Below are 22,666 nucleotides of genomic sequence, written 5' to 3' on the forward strand. Positions count from 1 at the left end.
ATCTCTTAAATATATTTATCAGGCCCCTAATATTATATCATAATATGTATAAATAATAATGATATTATATGTAATAATTTATAAGAATGTTTTTAAAAAACAAGTCAACCTGGCTAAAAAAAACTATAATCAATAAAAAGTTTGTTATAATACTATTAATATTAATAAAATTAATTTAAAAATAAAATAATAAAAACATTTACTGTTTCTTTATAATCAATAAAAAGTTTGTAACAATATACTTCTTTTTAGTTGAAAAAAAATGTCATTTTTATGCAGTAAAATCTAAAACAATTACTTTTTTTATACAGCAAAAAAAAAAAATTAATTTAAAAATAAGATAATAAAAACATTATTTATTGTTTCTATAAAAACCAGCATAGTAATTATTCACCTGTTTCAACTTTAAAAGTTTAAAAAATAAAAAGGGAAAATATAAAATGAACTCCAGCTATTTTTAGTATTAATTAGTAAAAAAATGATAATTTAATTGTAATTACTTGTTTAAGAATATCTGTTAAAACTTCAAGAAATGTAGCTCTTGTTTGAGGATCTTCATGGTAACCAAGACTAATTGAGTGCATAAGACCACTGTCAATATTTGCGCTTAACATGTTAGACATAGCTTGCACTGTATATGCACGCAAATTAACAAAATGTGGTGCAAGTATTCGTCGCTCTTTATTGTCATCTGGTTTGTCATAGCAATTGTTAAGAATATTCATAAACAAAGTAAAGTGTCTAAAAATTCAAAAAACAGTTTTAACTTTCCTTAATTACACATATTAAAACAAGCAAATTGATTAATATATTTTACTAGCTAAATAAAATATATTATAGCTGCTAGTGAATAAAAGCTACTTAGTTACTAGGTTTTAGTTCTAGGTTCTAGGTTCTAATTAATATAATATTTAATTAACTAGCTAAAAAGAAAATACTATAGCTGCTAGTGAATAAAAGCTACCTAGTTACTAGGCTCCATTACCAAGGGAAAATAAGTAACTAATAATTAAATTAAAACAATTAAATTAAAGTTTTTATGAAAGTACTTTATATAGCTGAGTTGACTTTATGCAGTGTCTCCAGCTTAATTTTTGCAAAACAATATGAAAATACAAAGAATGGTAATTGTATGTACAATACAGAAAAATTACAAAAACAATTCTGTTATTTTGCACCACAGATAATGGAGTAAAAACATTAGAACAATTTAATTTTAAAATATGCAATTAATCCAGACACTTTCGGAAAAAGATTAATAAAAAAATTTTTCTTTAGTGGTTTCGATGAAGCAGCTATGAGAGTAGTAGTAGCCTTCTAAAAGGCTTATAATTGCAACCAGAAAATATTTCTAATGATATCACAGAAGCTAAACCAACTCAAAAAAGAAACTTTTTTTAAAAAAAAAAAAGTTTCTTTTTTATTTATTGTTGATTATTCTAGATATTTGCTTAACAAAATTTTCTTGTTTAAAACTAAATCCTCAGTAGATCTATGAAAATCTCCATTTTTTGCTATTTATTAGAAACCATCGATATATAAAGATGTCTCTCTTCTTTTTTTCTAATCTTTTCTTGTATGGAACAATGTTTAAAAGTGCAAAAATGCTTTTTAAGTGTATTTGGACTTACTCTACCAAGTTTAAGCATGTATCACATTGTTGCAAGGTTGCTTAGCTTTTCTTTTTTTCTACAAAAACTAATTAACTATACTTACTACACAAATTAAGTATTTATACATATAGGTATAAATACATCTCATGTTTTATTTAACATAATTTCAGTGTTGTGCAATTTGCCATTTAGTAATACAAAATTATTTTATTGTAACTGCTTCAAAAACAAAACAGAAACAAAAAATTTATTTCTCTAGTTTAATTCCGGAAACATCAGTGATTATCTTTTAGCTTTATTTTTTTCTGACTCAAAGTACAACCATTTTCTGTGAACCATTTGCTTGATTGTTTATGAGCTTTAATATTTTAACTTCTTTGTTTCCTTTTAACTACTAACTCAAGTAGTGGTTGCCTGCAGATATGATGGTGAAACTTATTAAAAGTTTTGAAAATAATTATTTCTTATTTTTTTATTTCATGCTAATTTATCATTTGTTTTTTTTTTTTTTTTTAAAAAAAAAGTGAATTGTTCACTTATATAACTGTTTTTTTTTAATTAAATTCTTAAAATTTTCAAAAATAATTATGAAAAGTACCGACCATGGTATGAACACTAACATAATGACTAGTAAATACTAGTACAGAAAAAGGTGTATATAATAATACAGAGTATCATTGTCTAACAAAGTCAGAAAACTATTAATTTTTTATAGTTAACAACATATTATTTTAATAAAGTTAATACTTATATATTATATGTCCATGATTGTGATATGCACTGAATTGGTTTGACAATGATACAGATTATTATATACATCAATTTTCTGTACTAGGAGTTACTAGTCATTATGTGAGGTTGCCAATCAACACTGATCGGCTGAAATGATAAGAATTAAAAAGTAGGCAATCAAATAATTTTCTAGATGATCAAATTTTTTGTTAGTTTGTATCAAATTTTTATAATTGTAGCAATTTTTGTGTCAAACTTTTTATGCTTGTGCTTGATAGCACTGCTTATACTGCAGAATACCCACTTAGTTTAAAATTCCGAAGCAATAAAAAAATTAAAAAAAAAACTTATACTGGGCCTTGCCTTAAAGTGTCATGTTATAAATACAAACGAGCCTTTTGAATAAATTTTTTTTAATTTTTTGTTATAAAAGCACTTTAGCAAGCCTTTAAAAAAAAAACAACTACTGTTTGCAACATCTATTGTAATAAATGTCGAAGTTACGGCCACTATGCAGACAAATGTCATTCTAAAGATTGTCAAATATTCTAAGAAACACATATTACTGATAATATTTATGAAAAAGGATTTGAAATTGGAGGCTATGTTTGACAGAGAGTAAGCACACGGGGTGATGTTTGTTATACTATAGACACGACATTAAATTAGGAGTCATAATGAAAGTAAAAAGACATCTGGATTCTTAATGCAACATTATAAATTTTTAAACAAACATTTAATATTTCTGTATTATATAAATCACCTCAATTTTCTGTAGTATCGTTTTTGGATTTTTGGGACAAATCGGTAAATAATATTAGTGCCAAGTATAAGAATATTGTTTGCAAGGGTGACTTTAATCTGAATATCTTAAATAAGTCAACTATAAATGAAAAGTTCACAAATATAAATCAAAATTACGATTTAAAGGTTTTCAATAACAGCCCCACTAGAATAATAGATACATCTAGTATCGATTTATTAATTAGTAATACTAACTCTGAAGAAATTACACATAGTGAAAAAATAAAACTATCTTATCATGATTTTGTTTGCTGTAATCAAAAAATTCAGTTAAAAAGAAGACTAAATTCAAATTCAAATTTTAAAGATCTAAATTCAAATTCAAATTTTAGTACTAATGGTAAAAATTGAACCACAATTATTAAATGCTGCAATAAGATAGATTATGAAGAATCAAGTGATTATGAATACTAATGAGAATAGTAAAGAGCACCAATGTAATACAGAAAAATAAAAATAAATAAAATAGCTGAAGTACAAAATATTCAAACATGTATCAATAACAATGTCAAAATGAAAGAAGTAAAGAATAGCGGTAGTAGAAATCCTAAATGGTGGAAGGATTATATATTGATAAAAGCATGTAATCAGTTAACAAAAGAATGGAATAAACTTAAGCGTATGAAAAAAAATGGAATTGATCATAAGAAATGATCAATTTAAAACATTAAACATTGTAGAAACATTGTAGAAACATTGTAGAAACTATAAGAATTGTTTATTAAGATGCTTAAAAGTTTTTTTGAACAAAAAATTGACAAGGTTAAACATGATGCTAAGCTTATGTGCAAAACCCTAAAAAATCTTACTGACTTACTTAAATCTTACTTATCTCAAAAAAAATAAAAAGAATGTATTTGAAGATACTATATTTTAAGAAAATGGAAAAGACACTACAAATAATAAATACAATAAATTTTTAACCAAAATATATTGATAAGTCAAAGTTAAAATCTGAGTTAAATTATAATGTTAAACAAAATATTCATATAAATGTTAACATAAATGCTCTCAATAATTTCAAACCAGTGAATAAAAATGAAAATGAAAAATTCAATGTGTAAAAATACGAGTGTAAAAATGTTTAAAAATATTTATCTAAGTGTAACAGTGAAGTTATTAGGAGTAATTAATTGGACCCAAATCATGGTAAAAGTCCACAATAATACCAATCCCTAAAACAAACTCACTGAAACAACCCCAAGATTTAAGACTTATCAATATGTTGCCTGTGTATGAAAAAATCATTGAGGAATGGGTTCATAAACAAGTATTTGATTTTTTGAATCAAACGATTTATTGTATAAAAATCAATTTGGTTATAGGAATAAAAGATCAACTGAAGATGCTTTACAAGTAACTCTCTCAATTTGAAGATTGATATTAGACAATAATAAACTTGTCATCACAGTAATGCTGGACTTAAAACGTGGTTTTGAAACTTTTAACAGAGATCTTCCAGTAAAGAAATTAAATTGCTACAAAGTTGGAGGTAAAGTTCTTGAATGTATTAAAAACTGTTTGTCTGAGAGAACTCAAGTGGTAAAGAGTGATGACGAAGAATCTGATATCTTGGAGAAAATTTAAAATTTACTGAACATATTAAGTATACTGATAAGAAAATATCTAAAAAGTTGGATTACCTATCAAGAATTAGTAGAAATCTAACCCAGTGGACTAAAAAAGTAATTTATAATACAATAGTGGCTCGCAATTATGAATATTGTGCCTCGATCTTTTTAAATGCAAATGAAGATGATATTAAAATATTTCAGAAGTTGCTGAATAAAGCTATGAGACTTATACTAAAATGTGATTGGTATTCACATAGTAAAGAAATGTTGGAGAAAAATGGATGGTTATCAATCAAGTAGAAAATCATATTTAAGTTTTTGAATTTTGTTCACAAGGTAGTAACTAATCCATATAATAAAATATATGTGAATATGTTCAGAAAGAACAGTGACTTACATAAATACAGTACCAGAAATGCTAACAATTTTCATATGGAAGTGCAAAACAATATAAGTGGGCAGAAGTCAATTTTTTGTAATGGACTCTAGCTATATAATTCAACACCTGAAGAAACAAAAAATATAAAAAAATAAGATATATAAAAGTTTGAAATCAAGCGCAATAAAATTTATCAAAAATAAGTGGACAGCATAGACTTATCAAGAATATAGTGTCATGATTAGTGAACAAATAGGTGTAGTTTTTAAATAGTAATAATAAGTAAACATTAGCACGAAACTCTTAAACAAGACAAGAACAACAACAACATTGTAAACAACTGTTTAGTAAAAACATTTTTTTAAATTGACAAAAATTAGATCAAAGTATCAAGCTCATTCATTCAAAGTTTAATTGCAAAATATTTCTTTCTCTTGCGTTCTACACAATAAAAATGCTATTTAAATAATCAACTTTTACAGTTTCGGTTACCGAAAAGAAATAATTTTTTTTTACAAAAACGATACAAGAAATATTATGAACCTTTTAGAAAACATTTGTTGATTGAAACTTTAGCGCAAGAATATTTATTTAAAAAACAAAATACTGAAAAAGGTTTTGAACTATACATTACTTGATTCGTCAGACGACAAACCCAAATCAATTAATGTTTTTAAACCAGTTTTTTTCACTCTTCTTGAGTAACTTTTTCTTTCTGATTGGGTTGGCCTTCGCACTACATCATTCACCCATAACTCTATAGCAGGACTTAAATCAAATACATTATAATCTTTTTCTTGTAAACAAACTTGAATTAAGTTTTGCAAACATTTGTCTTTCATAGAGTTGCGTGAGAGGGTTTTCACTCTATTCATTATTGAAAAGAGGCATTCAACTTTTGCATTAGATACAGGCAACGTTCCTTATTCAACACCTGAAAGTGAAAGAAAGTCACATTCAACACATACTTCCAATTTTCCAGTTGGGATAGGATTAAAGGTGACAACAAATATGGCCTCTTTTTACATAATTAAAACGTCGGTAGAACCATCAATTAAAATAGTGAAAAAGTTTCAATTATTCAGTTTTTTTTAAGATCTTTCACCAAACTTAGAGCAACGTTGTCAATGTCGTTCTTCTTTTGCTATAAAGTAACCTTGAATTTCTTTTTGGTCAAATCAAGATCCTTACTATTGATGGTTTGAATACTGGATAAAATTCTCATTTTGTTTTTCAATTCTATCGCACAAACTCATATCTCTTGTTTTCATGAATACTTCAAAAATTTTCTGGTGCAGCATTGCAATCTGTTGCAATCATGCATGCAATTCCACCACTCCGTTCTGGTGTGTATCCTTTTAAAATCTGAATTTGAGAAGCATATTTTTGGCATACTCTGCATTTTAACGCAGTTACTATTCTATCAACACTCTCTATTTCAAGCCAATTGTTAGCATTATATTTAGCAAGCGTAGAATTTTTCCACTTATTAGCTGTTTGTAATTGTAACTTTCTTTCATAAAGTTTTACTTTATTCTTAGCCGGTGTTTCAGATCTTGATTTCCTTTTAAAAGAAGTAACTTTCTGTTGCTTTTTTCCCGCATTCATTTTATGATTATTTTTATACTTTTATATAACTTTACTTCTAAAACTTATTTTCTAAAAATTTTAAACAAAAACAATTTTATTTTGCTTAAAGCATTATGATGTTTTTAAGTCAACATTCTTTCTACCAATCATAAACTTGCATTCTTTATTATTTTTCAAATATTTTCACAGAAACGTTATTGTTTTTAAATTGTAAGGCAAATTCCATTCATTAAAAAAACTTTTAATGAATTGAATTAAAAAAAACTTAAAATAGTTTATTAATGGTTAATAAACTTTTTATTTATATAAATTTTGTAATAACTTTGTTTCTCTTTTGTTTTGCAATGTTTTACTTTGAATGTTTTTGTGTCGATGTTTTACTTTTGTCTATTTAATGCTTTTGTGACAATTGTTTTGGAATGTTTTTGAATTTTTAACATAAAGTTTGACTTGCAATTTTTGCCGATCAAATTTGATCATCCAGAATTGATTTTGGAAGATCAAAATATTATTTTTTTCCACAAGTAGACGAGATAGATCATTGATCGGTCGCTATTTGGAGCGCTGTACTGTGGTCGGTACTTTTCTTATATTTTAAGGCTTTTGACAACTCTGTGTAGAATTGTAGCACTACAAGTATCATTCATCTGCCAAAAAAATTTAGTATCACAATCTTCAGTATCACATCATTATGCTGATAAGCCCTAAAAGGCAAAATGTGTCCCTAAAGGGCATGATTGTGATACGCACTGACTTGGTTTGACAATGATACTCCATATATATATATATATATAGCCATACCTATAAAATATATAGGTATTATAAACTAAAGGTATAAGAGCAATAATCTAGAAAAATATTTTATATTTCATAACTAATATTTTTATTGCACAAGAAAAAGTATTAAAAAACTTCTACATAACTAATAAAAAAAATACATAACTAATAAAACAAAAAATAACTTCTTCTATGTTCATTATTATTAATCATACAAAAACTATGAAAGTAAATTAATATGATTGTATAAAATTATATATTAAAACAGATTGAAGTCTAAGAAGAGTAAATGGATTGTAAAAAAAGATATATTTTAAATAAAATAAAGATAAATCATATAACTATAAATTGATTTGTTCCAAGTTACAAATCGATTTTTAGTTGAAAAAGAAAAAACCTTACTTTCTATAAAACAAAGAAAAACTTTATATTAAATATCCTAAATTTTGGGACTTGTGAACTTTTAAATCATGCACAAATTTTTGATTTACTGAGGTTCAAGACAAATATGAAATGGATACCTGAATAATGGCTGTTACTTTTTAGTGAACAATTTTTTTTTAGTATGAAGTTACAGATTAATATAAATTATTTATTTCAAACTTTTGCTATAATGTAATATTTTTGCAATAAATATGCCAGAATACCTTTAAGTTTGTAATAACTAAAAACAGATAAAAAAAGAAACTTACCTTAAAAAAAGAGTTGATTTAGCTTCTGTGATATCATTAGAAATATTTTCAGGTTGTAATGGTAAACCTTTTAGAAGTGCTGCTACAGCTCTCATAGCTGCTTCATCAAGACCACTTAAAAAAATCAAAAACAATTGCAATTTAATAAATTTTTGAGTAGAGAAGCAAACAAAATAAAAATCTCAAAAAAATAAAATTCTGAAAATCTAAGCTTGTACCATGATATAGCATGCATTTCTTGAGACATTATTTTTGATTCGTCAGATGCGTAAAGCACCCACTTAGTTAGATCTTCTACAAGACGACTCCTAAACCTCATTTCTTGATGAAAAGACAAATCACCTCTTCGAAGCATGATCTATAATAAGAATCAAGATAATAATTTTAAAAATATCAAAAAATCCAACAAAAAAACCATCAAAGCATAACTTTTTATCTTTGAGTAAAAAATTATACCAAACTTTTATATGTAATATATAAATAAAATTTATGGTATAAACAAATGTTTTTTTTTCAATGGTCTCCACAGCACTCTGCAAGATCTTTAACACGCCTTGGCTGGGTCAAAAACAAGATAGATAGAGTAAAAAAGGTCCCCACATGTTTATTTTGTTTAGCAATAGCCTAGGAATGCAAGTACAAGTTATTGCAGGTATACACAAAAAGAAAAAGAAACTAGTTAAAAAAAGATTTTTTTTTTGTTTTACCTAAAGTTTTTTAACTTTTATTATTTAATTTTTAAAAAACTTAAAAAGTCATATTACAAAATTTTTTTTAAATGATAAATCATATTTTTTAGCTGTTTTTTGATCTTTTTTATTCTGGATCTTGTTCATAATGTTCATTCAACCATAAGTTAGCAAATGTTTTGTTATGAAAAATAGTAATTTATGGGTAAATGTTCATTTACCCATAAATTACTATTTTTTACATACTCCTGAGCAATGTGTTAGAGTTTACAGAAGTAACTACTTTTAACTACTTTAAATGAGGTCAAGTTCACAATCATGATCATCATCATGATCATACTAGCTACTAATAACATGTAATCAAGTACAACCTGCCCCATGCCTTCAATGGGGCACTTGGTTGAGTAAATCCTACTACTAATAATATGTCATCCAGTACAACCTGTCTGTCTTGTAAGATTCTCTTTTCTAGACAAATGCTAAGAGAAATGAACTCTGACTTAAAATATAGCTGGCTTGGAGCTCTTGATTGAGTAAAGGCTAGAAATGGCTAGAAATCTTGATATAAATAATGATAATAGGCAGATGTAAACTGCATTAAAATATATTTATGTAGAGGATCTTTAACGATAAGACTTTAGGATTGAGCAGAAAAGTTTTGTTCCAGCATCACCATCACTATGTTTCAATCTAACTTCTACATATATCTGTGTTTTTTAAAGTATTTTTTCATCTGTTGAAATCTTAACTGTTACAAAATTCACTAGACATTACTTGCATAAATTGAGTAAATTAAATTCAGTTGTTTTATCTTCAGATATCAGTGTTGATGACAAAAACGTTTTTGTCATGAAATCAGGACTGTATTCTCTGACCATTTATTTATGTGCATCTATTGACCAACTCCTTGTTCTTTATCATCCTCCTTCGCCTCCTTTTTTTTTAATCATTTTGATATTATTTCTGATTATATTTATTGAATTTTTAAATTTGCGTCTCCTACATCCTGGATTCAGACAGAAACGGAAGCTATTATTCAGTTTCAAGTCAAGCTTCATTCAACCCCATGGTTTTATCTTGTGTAACAGCCATTTCTAATTCTAATCAAAGCATCTTTTTATTATTGCAAAAAATCAATGTAAATTGGTGTTGTCTGACGCTAAGCTCTACTATTTTCAATGGTATTGAAAATGCTATCTGTGGTTTCAATATTTAAAAACTCTTTGACACCACTAACTACCAGCCAATAACTTCTATTATCTCATTTTGAGTTTAACAACTTACTCTCTGACAACCAATATGGATTTTAATTTTCTCATCCATCAGATGAACAGATAAACAACAGATATAACAGAAAGGTTCTTTTAGCATTAAATAGAGGCAGTGAAGTAATAGCTATAGCACTTGCGATACCAAAGGCTTTTGATAAACTCAGACATGTTGTTCTTCTTTTATAAGCTTGCTTCATATGGTGTATCTGGAATTGTTGCAAGATTATTAAATCGTTCTTTTTTAACCACAGTATTTAAGTCCTCCTTAAATGCCAACACTTTTCTTAGATTCCAGTAACTTCTGGGGTATCACAAGGTTCCAACTTTGGACCTGTATTTTTTCTTATCTATACAAATAATGTTACATCTTATATCTAAACTAGCTTTTTTTGCTGACAACCCAACTCCACTCTTGACAAAAAATCTTGAATCTAATCTTTCTTTTATCACAGCTTTGAGCGAACAGTAACTTGTGAATTTTAACTCAAACTAAACTCAGCAGAACAAACTCACTTATTGTTAACAATTATCGGAATATTTTTGATAATTCTATTTTGATGAATGGCAACATTATTACTGCAACCCTAGCAATTAGTAAAAATAAGGTTTGCATAACTCGCCGACTTCAATCATTTAGAGATCGCATCAAGTCAGCAAAAGAAATTTGACACTTCTAGGTCAGCAATTAGATCTGAATTGCCAAATGCCAACCCTAATTCCGAGGGCTGTTACTTTATGCTTTCTTGGATTTGAATATCATTTATTACAGACCTCTCATAGAAACCAAATATTTAATCCATAGCAATGTTAGCATCTCCTACAGTTGCCTTCCTTAATCGCACTTGCCATTTCCTTACTTCTGATGCCATTCTATACCTTCTCAAATATCAATTGTTATATGTTGTTGTTTGTGTGTGTATATATGTATGTGTGTATATATGCATGTGTGTATATATATATATATATATATATATATATATATATATATATATATATATATATATATATATATATATACATACAAAATATACATATATATATATATATACATACAAAAATATTTACTGAACTTTTTCAAAAAATTAAAAAGTAAAATAGAAAATTATTAGCTGAAAAATAGTTTTTTCTTTTTTTTTTTTCTTTCAAACATCTTTGCTTCCAACAAGGCTGCGAGCAACCACTAATTAAAGTTGGAAGTTACTGGAAGAGAAAAGATGAAGATTGTGGAGCAAGATAACGATTGACAGACGACTTAAAGGATTGAAAACTATATGAATCAGGAAAACAAGATGAAGGAAGCGAATTCCAAAGAACTGATGTTCTAGGAAAAAAAACTAAACGAATAAGAGTTTTTGCAGCACTTAGGAACAGTCACAGAAAAAGGGCGGGACTTAATTAAAGGGCCCAAGGGCCATCACAAAGAAAATCACAGAAAGAGTCCCAGTCAGCTTTAAGGTAGTTGTAAGAGGTACGATGATAGGGGGATTCAGATGATGAAGAAGAATGAGCTATTAGTTTTCAAGAGATCAAACTGTGATCAGAAGCACCTAAGGGTGAATGTGGAGAAACTGAGCACTGACTAGGATCAGAAACAAGCCATAAGTCGAGTAGAGAAGGTAAATGATTCCAGTTGTCTGGAAAGTGAGTTGGAAAGTTGACTATTTGAGTTAGAGGTTGAGAAAGACAAAAGTTGTGGGCTTTAATGCCAGCAGAATCACTGACACTAGAGCCAAGCCATTCAGTGTGATAAGCATTAAAGTCACTGACAACAACAACAATATAGGCTGATGGATAAAGAGAGAGGGCTTGGTCAATTTCATCAGAAATAACATCAAAAAGAGTGCAGTCTTGAGATGAAGGAAACCAATATAGACCAAATAGAAAGGCGATAGAGTGAAGTGGTGCTAAACGAAAGTACATGAAACAATAGTCTGTGGATTCAAACCTAGTTTCATGACAAATGGGTGAATTCTTATAAATGTAAATGCCCAGGCCAAGCATGTGACTATTGGAGTCTTTAAGAATTAAAGGAAGATAACCATCAACACTAAGATCAAAAGATGAGACAGCTGAAATCAAATAAGTCTCACAAAGAGCAACTAGGTCTGGTGAATTTTGCAAGAGATAAGACTCAACAGAAGAAAAATTACTTCGAAGACCATGAATATTACTGAATGATAGGTTTAGAGAACTTGGTGATGATGGTGGTTTTTTGTGTTTTATAGTTTTTGGTACTTTATTCATTTTTAAATTAGATTGAAGAACTTGACTCAAAGCATAGATAGTACTCAGAACACTGTTTAATAGCCCAACCAAATGCCTTATTACTACTAATAAACCCTAAGCCGTAACAAAGGGCTCCAAATGCGGCCTCCGCAATGCAAACCAAAAGTACAAACAGGGACACCATCCATGCGCATCATGGTACTGTTAATACTTTGATATTTTTCAGCTGTTGATGGAATCAGCCTCTCTGAGAGCTACCACAGAGTTCGGGAAATCTGACTACCAGCCAGCCTCAGAACCATAAAACTGAGTTTTACAGCTGTACCCTCATTAGGAGATAATAGAATGAGTTGCCTAGTCATAAAAACAGAGACACAAGCAAAACCCATGCATTGAGTCAAGAAGATCCATTCAACATCCTAAACTGGAAACAATTTATTAAAAATACATCTGTGCCAGCCTAATAGATGAAGAAGGGGTGCGAGGCTGGTCAACAGACAGAATCTGTTTAACCCTAAGTGCACAATAAATTTTATTTTATAATAGTGTCACTTTTGATTATTTAATTTTTGTTTAATTTTGTTATAATGATGGATTTTATCAAAAAAATGAAAAAACACTATTACAAACTTTAAACAGCATTTTATAAAATTTATTTATTAGAGTTTATTTTTTTATAATTTAAAAAAAACTTTTTTATGGATTATTATTAATTTTTTGATTGAAGCAATATAACTCTTGCAATTTCTTCATTTAAATTTATAAGTTTTATTTTGTGAAAAATAATAGTTTAGAAAAAAAGTGAAAACAGAAATTTCCTTATAATTTAGAAACAACTTTGAATAAAAAAGTTATATAAAAAAATTTAAAAAATTGGATTTTTTTTCTTCTTGATTTTTCTTCCTCCTTTTCTATTTTTTACAAAAAAATAAATTCCTTGTAAACATGTTATAATTTATAACACTGCATCAAAAATATTCAAAAAGTGTATGTTTAACTTTTTTGCCTTTAGGCAAGTGAAAGCACAATGGTATATATTTTTTAATAATTGGTACTTGGAAACTTGAACTTTTTTTTGTCACAAAAATAAGCGTTGGTAAATTAATTAACTTTAGTTTTTTTTTTGTTAATAACTATTTAAAAGTAAAAAATCATTATTTGCAAAGTTGCAATTTTAAGAAATAATGAAAAAAATATTAGGATATTTTAATTTATACAAATGTCAAGAAAAAAAAGAAATTATTTTATGTTAAATAAAAAATGTAATGCTAAATTTAATTATTTTATTTTAAAAAATTAAAAAAAAAATTGAAACAAATTAGACATTTTGCAATATGTACATTTAGAAAATAACACTTCAATATTTGTTTTTCTTAATTAGTAAAAAAAATTGTTTTGTTGTATTTTATTTTATTTCGGTAGTTAAAAAAGTTAATGTCCTTAGATTTAAAAAAAATAAAGATAATTTTATGATGTCAAAATCTAATGAGTAAAGCTGTTTTTTATTTAAAATAAGACTTTTTATATATATATACACTGTGACCATTTTCTAAAGACGCATGTAGAATTTAGCAGATTTACAGTGTTATTGTGGTAATAAAATTGTTCTAACGGTACTTTTAAATAAGTATATGTAGGAAAACAATGATCCATTATGCACCTGATTATTAATTGTCTTGATTGTATTAAAATAATTAAATTTTTTATATTCACGTGGCAATTTTCTATAGACGCACTAAAGTTCTTACGAGTTTTAACGAGCAATTTTATATAGATGCACTAAAGTTTTTACGAGTTTTGTTGCAAATTTCTTATATTCTGTAGTATTTTTTATTTTGTAAGTCGAAATTAAGTTGAACTTAACCAAATGCCAAAAGGAAAGGTCCTTACCGTTATTTAAATAGGTCAATTATTAGCTTATTATCGAGACAAAGTTCCAAATCAAGAAATTGCTAGAAGATTGAAGAGATCAAATCACATTACCTGTAATTTCTTGAAAAATCCAACAGATTATGCTACAATCAAGAGGAAACCAAAGAAATCTAAGGTTTTAGGCCGTGAAAAACGCAAAACTGTTCGACTTAAATTTATCAAAAAGTTTGAAAACAATTATGTCAGATTTGGGTTTAAATGTTTGCAAGGAGACGATAAGGAAAGGTCTTAAAGACAGCCCACACATTGTACGATCAAAAATGAATGAAGCACCAAATTTGAAGCCTGTTCACAAACAGAAACGGATGGAATTCGCCCAGGATAACATGACAAACGATTGGGAACAAGTAAGAAATTTTAGATTAAATTCTCATAAATACGTAAGATCTCTAAACAGCTAAATATTTTTGTTTTCAATATCAGGTGATTTTTTCGGACGAGAAAAAGTTTAATCTTGATGGGCCTGATGGTTTTAGTGGCTACTGGCGTGATTTGAGGAGAGAACCCAAATATTTTTCGACAAGGATTTTCGGAGGTGGATCTTTGATGGTTTGGCTTGGGTTTTGTGTAACAGGAAAGTTAAATTTAGCATTTACATCTTGCAAAATGAAAAGTTCTGAATACATTGATGTGCTAAAATTATGTTTGATTCCATTTAAAAATAAATGCCGACGCAAAAAGTTTGTTTTTTAACAAGACAACGCCAGCATTCACACTAGTAACAAGACTAAAGCTTGGTTTGAAGCTAAAAAATCGAGCAAAATGTGGTGGCCTGCTTGCAGTCTAGATTTGAATCCTGTTGAAAACATCTGGGGAATCATTGTAAGAGGTATCTATGCTGACCAGAAGTAATATAACTCTGTGGCAGAGCTAAAAGTAGCGGTATCAGAGTGCTGGGAGGATATGGAGTCAAAAGTGCTGGAAAACTTGGTGGGAAGTATGCCAAAACAAATTTATCAAGTAATTTAGCGCAAAGGAGGTTCAATCGAGTACTAAAAACTTGATGAAAACATTTTTTTTGATAGTTTTGTTAAAAAAATGTGAACTGCGTCTATAGAAAATAGTCAGCTATTTTTTGAATTTAATTCATTTATGATTAACCTCTTTTCAAATTTGATATTATTTTTTAATAATTTTCATTTTTGATACTTTATTTATAATTTATTGAAATACACTATAAGAAGTTAAGTAGGCTTTTAAGACATAATCCACATGCGTCTATAGAAAATGGTCACAGTATATATATATATATATATATATATATATATATATATATATATATATATATATATATATATATATATATATATATATATATATATATATATATATATATATATATATAAATAAATAAATAAATAAACATATTGAAACTATTCACAAAAACTTACATTTTCAACAAGTTGACACATTTTTGTTTTTATAAGCAGTGATTGGACACTTAACACTAGGGATCGAAGGTATCTAAAAAAAGACATTATCCAAAAATTTATATATATATATATATATATATATATATATATATATATATATATATATATATATATATATATATATAAATGAAACTATGAATTAACTTACTTTAACAATGCATTGGTAATTTCCTCAACTGGTAAAGCAGGCAATACATGAGCAACGCTATCAGATTTATTTTCTAGTATAGTTCGAATAATATAAATAAGATTTTCAGAGTATATGTTATTTATTGGGTTTATGTTTACCTAAAAAAGAAAAATAAGAAAAACTTTCAACTAAAAACAATCAAACTATATTTATCTTAAAAATCAAAATCAATATTTCAAGTAAAGGGTTATTCCAAGTCAAATTCATTTAATTTCTCATTTTCAGTATAAAAGCTTACATTCATGAAGAAAAACACTATAAAAACACTTTTTAAGTGCTTTTAAAGTGTAAGTAAACAATTTTAGTGTCCAACTTATTACATTTTCAGAAATACTTCTGAATCTTTGTCTTGACTCTTTGTCTTGTCTTTGTGCTTTAACTTAAGGAATAAATGCTTGTGACAAAAATGTGTAACTATTTTTTAGGGTAAAGAATTTACAATAATAACTTAATCGATGTTTCTATATGAAAATTTAATTTCAAATTGATATTAATGCTTTTTTTTTAGGTTTTCTGATGCTCAAAAGATATATCTTGAAGTGTTTAAAGATATGATTCTAAATATTTTTCCTATGACTCTATAACTTCTTCTTTTAAGAAGATTTTATTTGACTCTATATGAAAAAAATGTTGCTATATGAAAAAACTAAAGACTTTTTTTTTTAAATCTGATTTCTTTGCATTGAAAATTTTATAATAACAAATCCTATAACGTTTTCATAAAAGTTTTTCCGAAAGTGCACTATAAGTTTTTGAAAAGTTTTTTTCAAAATTCTTTGAAAATCTGATTTATTTGCGCTTTAAAGTTTTTACGCAAAAATTGTTTTTAATTATGAGTTAAGGTTATATACCTGTGAATAAAATGAGATATATCTATGTATCTTTACTTTATATCTATGTATCTTTACTATCTTTACAACTATGAAGCTTTACTTTATATCTATGTATCTTTACTTTATATAAGGTTTATAATGAATGATTGATTAATTAATGTCTATGTAGAATAAATAATAAATCTATGTAGATCTATGTAGTAAAATAATAAATCTATGTAGTTTTACTTTATATCTATGTATCTTTGCTTTATATAAAGTTTATAATGAATGATTGATTAATTAATGTTTACGTACACATTTTTAAATAACAATTTTAAAGCAATTTTATTGTTTTAAAAACAAATTTTTTTAAAAAACTTAACACTAAAATGCCAATACAAATTATAAATGTGTTCATTAGTATTAAAATGAAAGAAGTATCAAATAAATGCGGAAACCAAGAATCGCAATAAAGTTTCCAACTTTAATGATGGAAAAAAAGACAATTAGTCATAGTGAAATTGAAAAGATGAAAATAAAACAGTTCGCCTAACCTAAGCTAGCCTTAAGCTAGCTAAACACAAATTTACTTATAGTGCAACTCCACAACCAACATAATTTGCTGTAATCCATTTAAGTCATCCCATAGCAAAATAAAAAAGGCATTAAAATTCCCAAAAAAACTCTTTAAAACATTGTAGTTATAGGTAGAAGTTTTCTTAAAATGGATGCTGTGTAATAGTCTATAAAGTTGTAAACAAATATCATTTAATTACGTAAGTTATGCAAAGTATATCACACAATGACGTTTATTTTTTATTACGGTAACTATTACAGTATCAAGGTGGCAATTAGTAATGTATTTTTATTTACTGATAACTGTCAGTTATCAGTAAATACTTGCAATTTTTGACAAAATGAAATTATAAATTTACTTTCTTGATTATGTATTAGTTTTTAATACACAATCAAGAAAGTCAAACAATTAAAGTAACATAACATTACATCTAAAGTAAACATAATATAACAGCTAAAGTCTATATAACATACCATTCAAAGTAAACATAAAGTTCACTACTTTACTAAATAACACAAAACTGGAAACAACGATATTTCTAATTAATTGAAATGTTCACAAGTTTTCAATTTTCAAACTTTTAAGATTTTTATAAAATTATTAAAGAACGCCTGCTTATAAATATGAGAATCAGAGTGCTTGTGTGTTTGCTTCATGGATTGGAGATGAAACTGAATTTTCATGTAGAAACTTTATGATCTTTACTTAATCATTTTTGAATCCTTCGTCCTAAAATATAGTTATATACAAAAATTTATCATTATTGAAGATATTTGGAGTAAACTTTTCTGAAATGACTTTAAGGTTGAGTACTAAAAATCATTAAAATCTGAAGCGGTGATAATCATTAGTTGAATTGACCTGTTTTGACCCTGAACTGTTAAAATTTACCTGTCCATTGGGATCAAAGAAGCAACCTGTTGTAGCTTTGGAGAGACAAAAAAATGATGGGTAAAGAATAACGCTTAAATCGGAGCCAAGTGTTTCCCTTACTGCACTACGAATTTGAAGGGAAGTATGCTCATTTTCACAAACAAGCAGCGTCAACATTTCACTAATAAATCTATATTAAAAAATATATATATACATAAAAAATATAATAAACATGTACAAAAATTATATACATTATATTTAGTTTTAAAAATTATATAAATATATATATACACACACACACACACACACACACACACACACACACACACACACACACACAATGATGTGTAATGATTTATATATAAATATACATATACATATAAATATCCACACGCACAAACATATACATATATACTTTGCTTGATAAGCTAAATAAATTTTTAATAGTAATTTTTACACACAAGCTTTTACAGGGTCATTTTACACATGTCTACAAATATTTAAAAACTTCTTTTGAAAACAAAACATAAAAAAATGCTAAATTTGAGCTTCCGATGGTATCCTTATATAGACCACCATTTAATTTTTCAAATAAAATAAGTAATTAAAGAATTAAAAAAATAAAATACTTTGAATATCTTTAAAATTGAAACAATTGTCTTGAAATAATTGCTTATGCTTAACTGTCCGCTCAAAGTTTTTAAAACATCCATTAAATTTTAAGTTGAATTTTTAAATTCTTCAAAACTTCAAAACTAAAATTGGGTACTAATATCCATACTGCTAATAAATAGCAGTTTGCGCAACTGGTACTAATATCTCAACAGTTCAAAATTCTTTAAAGTTATTAAAAAATTATTTAATTTGTATAACTTTAAAAGTAGACAATACATATAGTTTTTTAATATATATATATATATCTTCTATATATATATATATATATATTATATATATATAAATCTTTTTTTATTTTGGTTAATGATTGAAATAATAAGAAAAAAATTTTAAAATATAATGAATGTTAAAAAAATTTTGCGGGGTAAAATCTTTCATAAAACGTATAAAAAACATTTAGCATGACTGATATCAAATACTCAATTCAAGTTTGCACTCAAACAAAAGTAATTTGTTTTTAAAACATCTTAAGCTACTCTAAAAATATGAATTTTATGTGCTGACTGGGTAGGTTTTGTTCTTCTCATAATGGCTACTAGATAACTTCAAAATGTTCCAGGTATGTTTTGCTTGTATATGGATATTATACTGGCTAAAAGCAGGTATTATATAAGATCATAAAAGGTGCCATATATATATATACATGTATATATATATATATACACACATATGTATATATATACACACACATATATATATATATATGTATGTATATATATACATATATATATATATATATATATATATATATATATATATATATATATATATATATATATATATATATATATATATTATATATATATATATATATATACAGTATCGGACAAAACGAGTGCAACCAAATAATGCTAATTTAGTTTCTTTATATAAAAGTGCTGTATTTTTTCAATTTAGAGAAATAACTATGTAACTGTTTAGAGACAAAGTTCTTCAAGTTTTATTCATCACAAAGTTCATTATTTGTACACGAAAATTAATAAATTAATCAAAAGTATTAAAAAAAGTTGATTTCCTTCTGGACAAAACAAGTGCAACTCGACAAAATGTTGACCAAGCTGTATTTCGCTATCAATATTTCGTGGTGAATCCTTTTTTGTCAATCACAGCCTTGCATCTTCGAGGCATAGATTCGACCAGGTGATCAATGAAACTTTGTGAAAATTTTGGAATCGCTGCCCAGGCCTTTTGGATTTGTTCAAACAGTTGATCCTTATTACAAACACCTTCACGATTATTTCTGCGGTTGACGATCTCCCACAGGTTCTCGATAGGGTTGAGATCCGGAGATTGAGGCGGCCAATCCATCACCGATAGGGGGTTGTCTTGAAACCACTGCTTGACTAGTTTTGCAGTGTGTTTCGGATCATTGTCTTGCTGAAAAACCCTTTTTTTTGGCATATTCCATTCAGCATGAGGTAACATAACATCTTTCAGGGTATTTTTATACATGAAACAGTCAATTATTCCATCGTTTCGATGTATTGGACCTAGACCGTTAGCAGAAAAACACCCCCAGACCATTACATTGCCTCCACCATGCTTCACGGTCTTATGGCAGTAACGTAAATTGAGGCATTTTCTGGCCGGTCGACGTATACGGCAAATGCCATCGCTCCCAATGATGTTGAACTTCAATTAATCACTGAACAGGACAGTTCGCCATTTCTGCACATTCCAGTCAATATGAGATGTAGCAAACAGGGGTCTTTTCTTCTGGTTTTTTAGTGAAATTAGCGGTTTCTTTGCAGGGCGTCGAGAAAACAATCTGGCTTCAACAGCACGTCGCCTGATTGTTCGGTCCGATACAGGCAGCTCTAATTGCTTTTGTATCTCGACTGATGATATCCAAGGATCCTTCTTGACGGATCTGACGATCATAGAATCCTCTCTAGAATTAGTGGAACGCGGTCTTCCATCTTTGTTATCTGCTGCCAACTTCCCCGTAGAACGATATTTGGAATATAGTCTTGATACGGTCCATTTTTTCACGCGATATTTATCACAAATACTTTTTTGTGACATTCCACTTACGTAATCGCCAATAACTTTCTTTCTTAGTTCCAATCCAAGATTGTCGGGAGCCATTTTTGCACTTGAAGTCATAAAAATAATAAAAATTAACAATCCCGCTTCTCAAGGCTTACCGTGTTACATTTACCTTGTGATGATACAATAATGCTCTGTGGAACACAACGTCTTGGTTGGATGTGGACTGTATTGATGTAATGAAACACTTGTTGTATTTCACTTCTTGTATTGATGTTCTTCGATAAAACACTTTGATAAAACTCACTTCGATAAACTGTCTTGATAATACTGACTGATTGACTTCCATACACTGACTGAATTACATGTCGATTTACATGTCTCTTATATAGTAAAATAAACCTGTGTGAATCTGTTCTGGAAGATTCTAGATGCTTCTTTTCGATGCTTCTGGATGCGTCTGGATGCTTCTGAATGTTTCTGGATACTTCTGGATGCTACTGGATGCTTCCAGATGCTTCTTCTGGAAACTTCTGGAAGCTTCTGCATGCTTCTGGAAACTTCTGGATACTTCTCTTTAATTATTAAAAAACTTCTGTGACGTTGATATGGACCAGACTTAAGAAAATGAAACAAACCAAAAAAGTTGCACTTGTTTTGTCTGCTGCAAAATGGCACTTGTCAACGAAATTCTGCCTGTGTGCTGTCACCTGTCAGCTGATTGCTCATGTCATGGCATGCTATGACTCCAGACTCCTGAACTGTTTGCTGTGGTAGTATAATTCAGTTCGTTTTTAAGACATGTAAAATTAGGAACATTTTTTAGCATTGTTCGATGTTGGTTGCAAATGTTTTGTCCAATACTGTATGTATATATATATATATATATATATATATATATATATATATATATATATATATATATATATATATATATATATATATATATATATATATACATAAATATATATATATATATATATATATTTATATATATATTTATATATATATATTTGTATATATACATATATATTGTTATTTTATAAACATCAATAAATACGAGTTTCTCTCGATACTAAATTTATTTTTTTAAAGAAATTTTCATTAGATTGTTGTGACCAGCGTCTTCAGCTTAAAAGTTTGTTGTTTGTTTTTATTTATATCTTATTTTTAAAACGGCAGTTCTATTTTATGTCAATGGGATGGTTTCATCTTATTATGATGTAAATGCGCCAGAAATGGTGTCCAAAATTTTGTTGACACATATTGTTCCTCATCTAAATTGATACCATTTTGTTGAGGGGCACATTGGTGGTACTGTTATCAAGTGCCTCACAAACTTTCCTATCAAACTTTTTACCACCAATTTTTAGAGTTCTGCAACTGTCCCAGTTAATTTGTTGTTCACAATGTCTCATGTGTGTGGCTAATGCAGATTGTTCTGTTTTATTTCCTATCGTACTGTTTTTGTGTTGTTGCATGCGTGTTTTTATTTGCATTTTTGTTTCACCTATATACTTTTTGCTACAATGACATTTAATAAGGTAGACTCCTGGGTGGCTGTTCATTTGCCATTTTAAAAATAAGATATAAACAAAAACAAACAAAAAACTTTTAAGCTGAAGACGCTTTAAAAATTGCTTTTAAAAAATAAATTTAGTATCGAGAGAAATTCGTATTTATTGATGTTTATAAAGAAATAATTTACATAATCTCATACATGATGTCTACATTCAAAAATATATATGTGTGTGTATATGTATATATATATATATATATATATATATATATATATATATTATATATATATATATATATATATATATATCTATATA

The 22,666-nt window shown here is 27.5% G+C and overlaps 1 protein-coding gene across 1 annotated transcript in view; it reads right to left on the reverse strand.

Moving 5' to 3' along the window:
* Nucleotides 1-22,666, reverse strand: part of LOC100199240 (neurofibromin) — a 196,769-nt gene that overhangs the window by 93,014 nt on the left and 81,089 nt on the right. Inside the window, exons 24-29 of the mRNA XM_065807168.1 lie at nt 18,186-18,357; nt 15,861-16,000; nt 15,671-15,743; nt 8,380-8,519; nt 8,162-8,275; nt 501-741 (exon numbers count right to left, since the gene is read on the reverse strand). Of these exons, the coding sequence (XP_065663240.1) occupies nt 501-741; nt 8,162-8,275; nt 8,380-8,519; nt 15,671-15,743; nt 15,861-16,000; nt 18,186-18,357 (880 nt within the window). The remainder of the gene's footprint in view (nt 1-500; nt 742-8,161; nt 8,276-8,379; nt 8,520-15,670; nt 15,744-15,860; nt 16,001-18,185; nt 18,358-22,666) is intronic.

This window comes from Hydra vulgaris, chromosome 10 (assembly GCF_038396675.1).
Source record: "Hydra vulgaris chromosome 10, alternate assembly HydraT2T_AEP".
NCBI lineage: Eukaryota > Metazoa > Cnidaria > Hydrozoa > Anthoathecata > Hydridae > Hydra > Hydra vulgaris.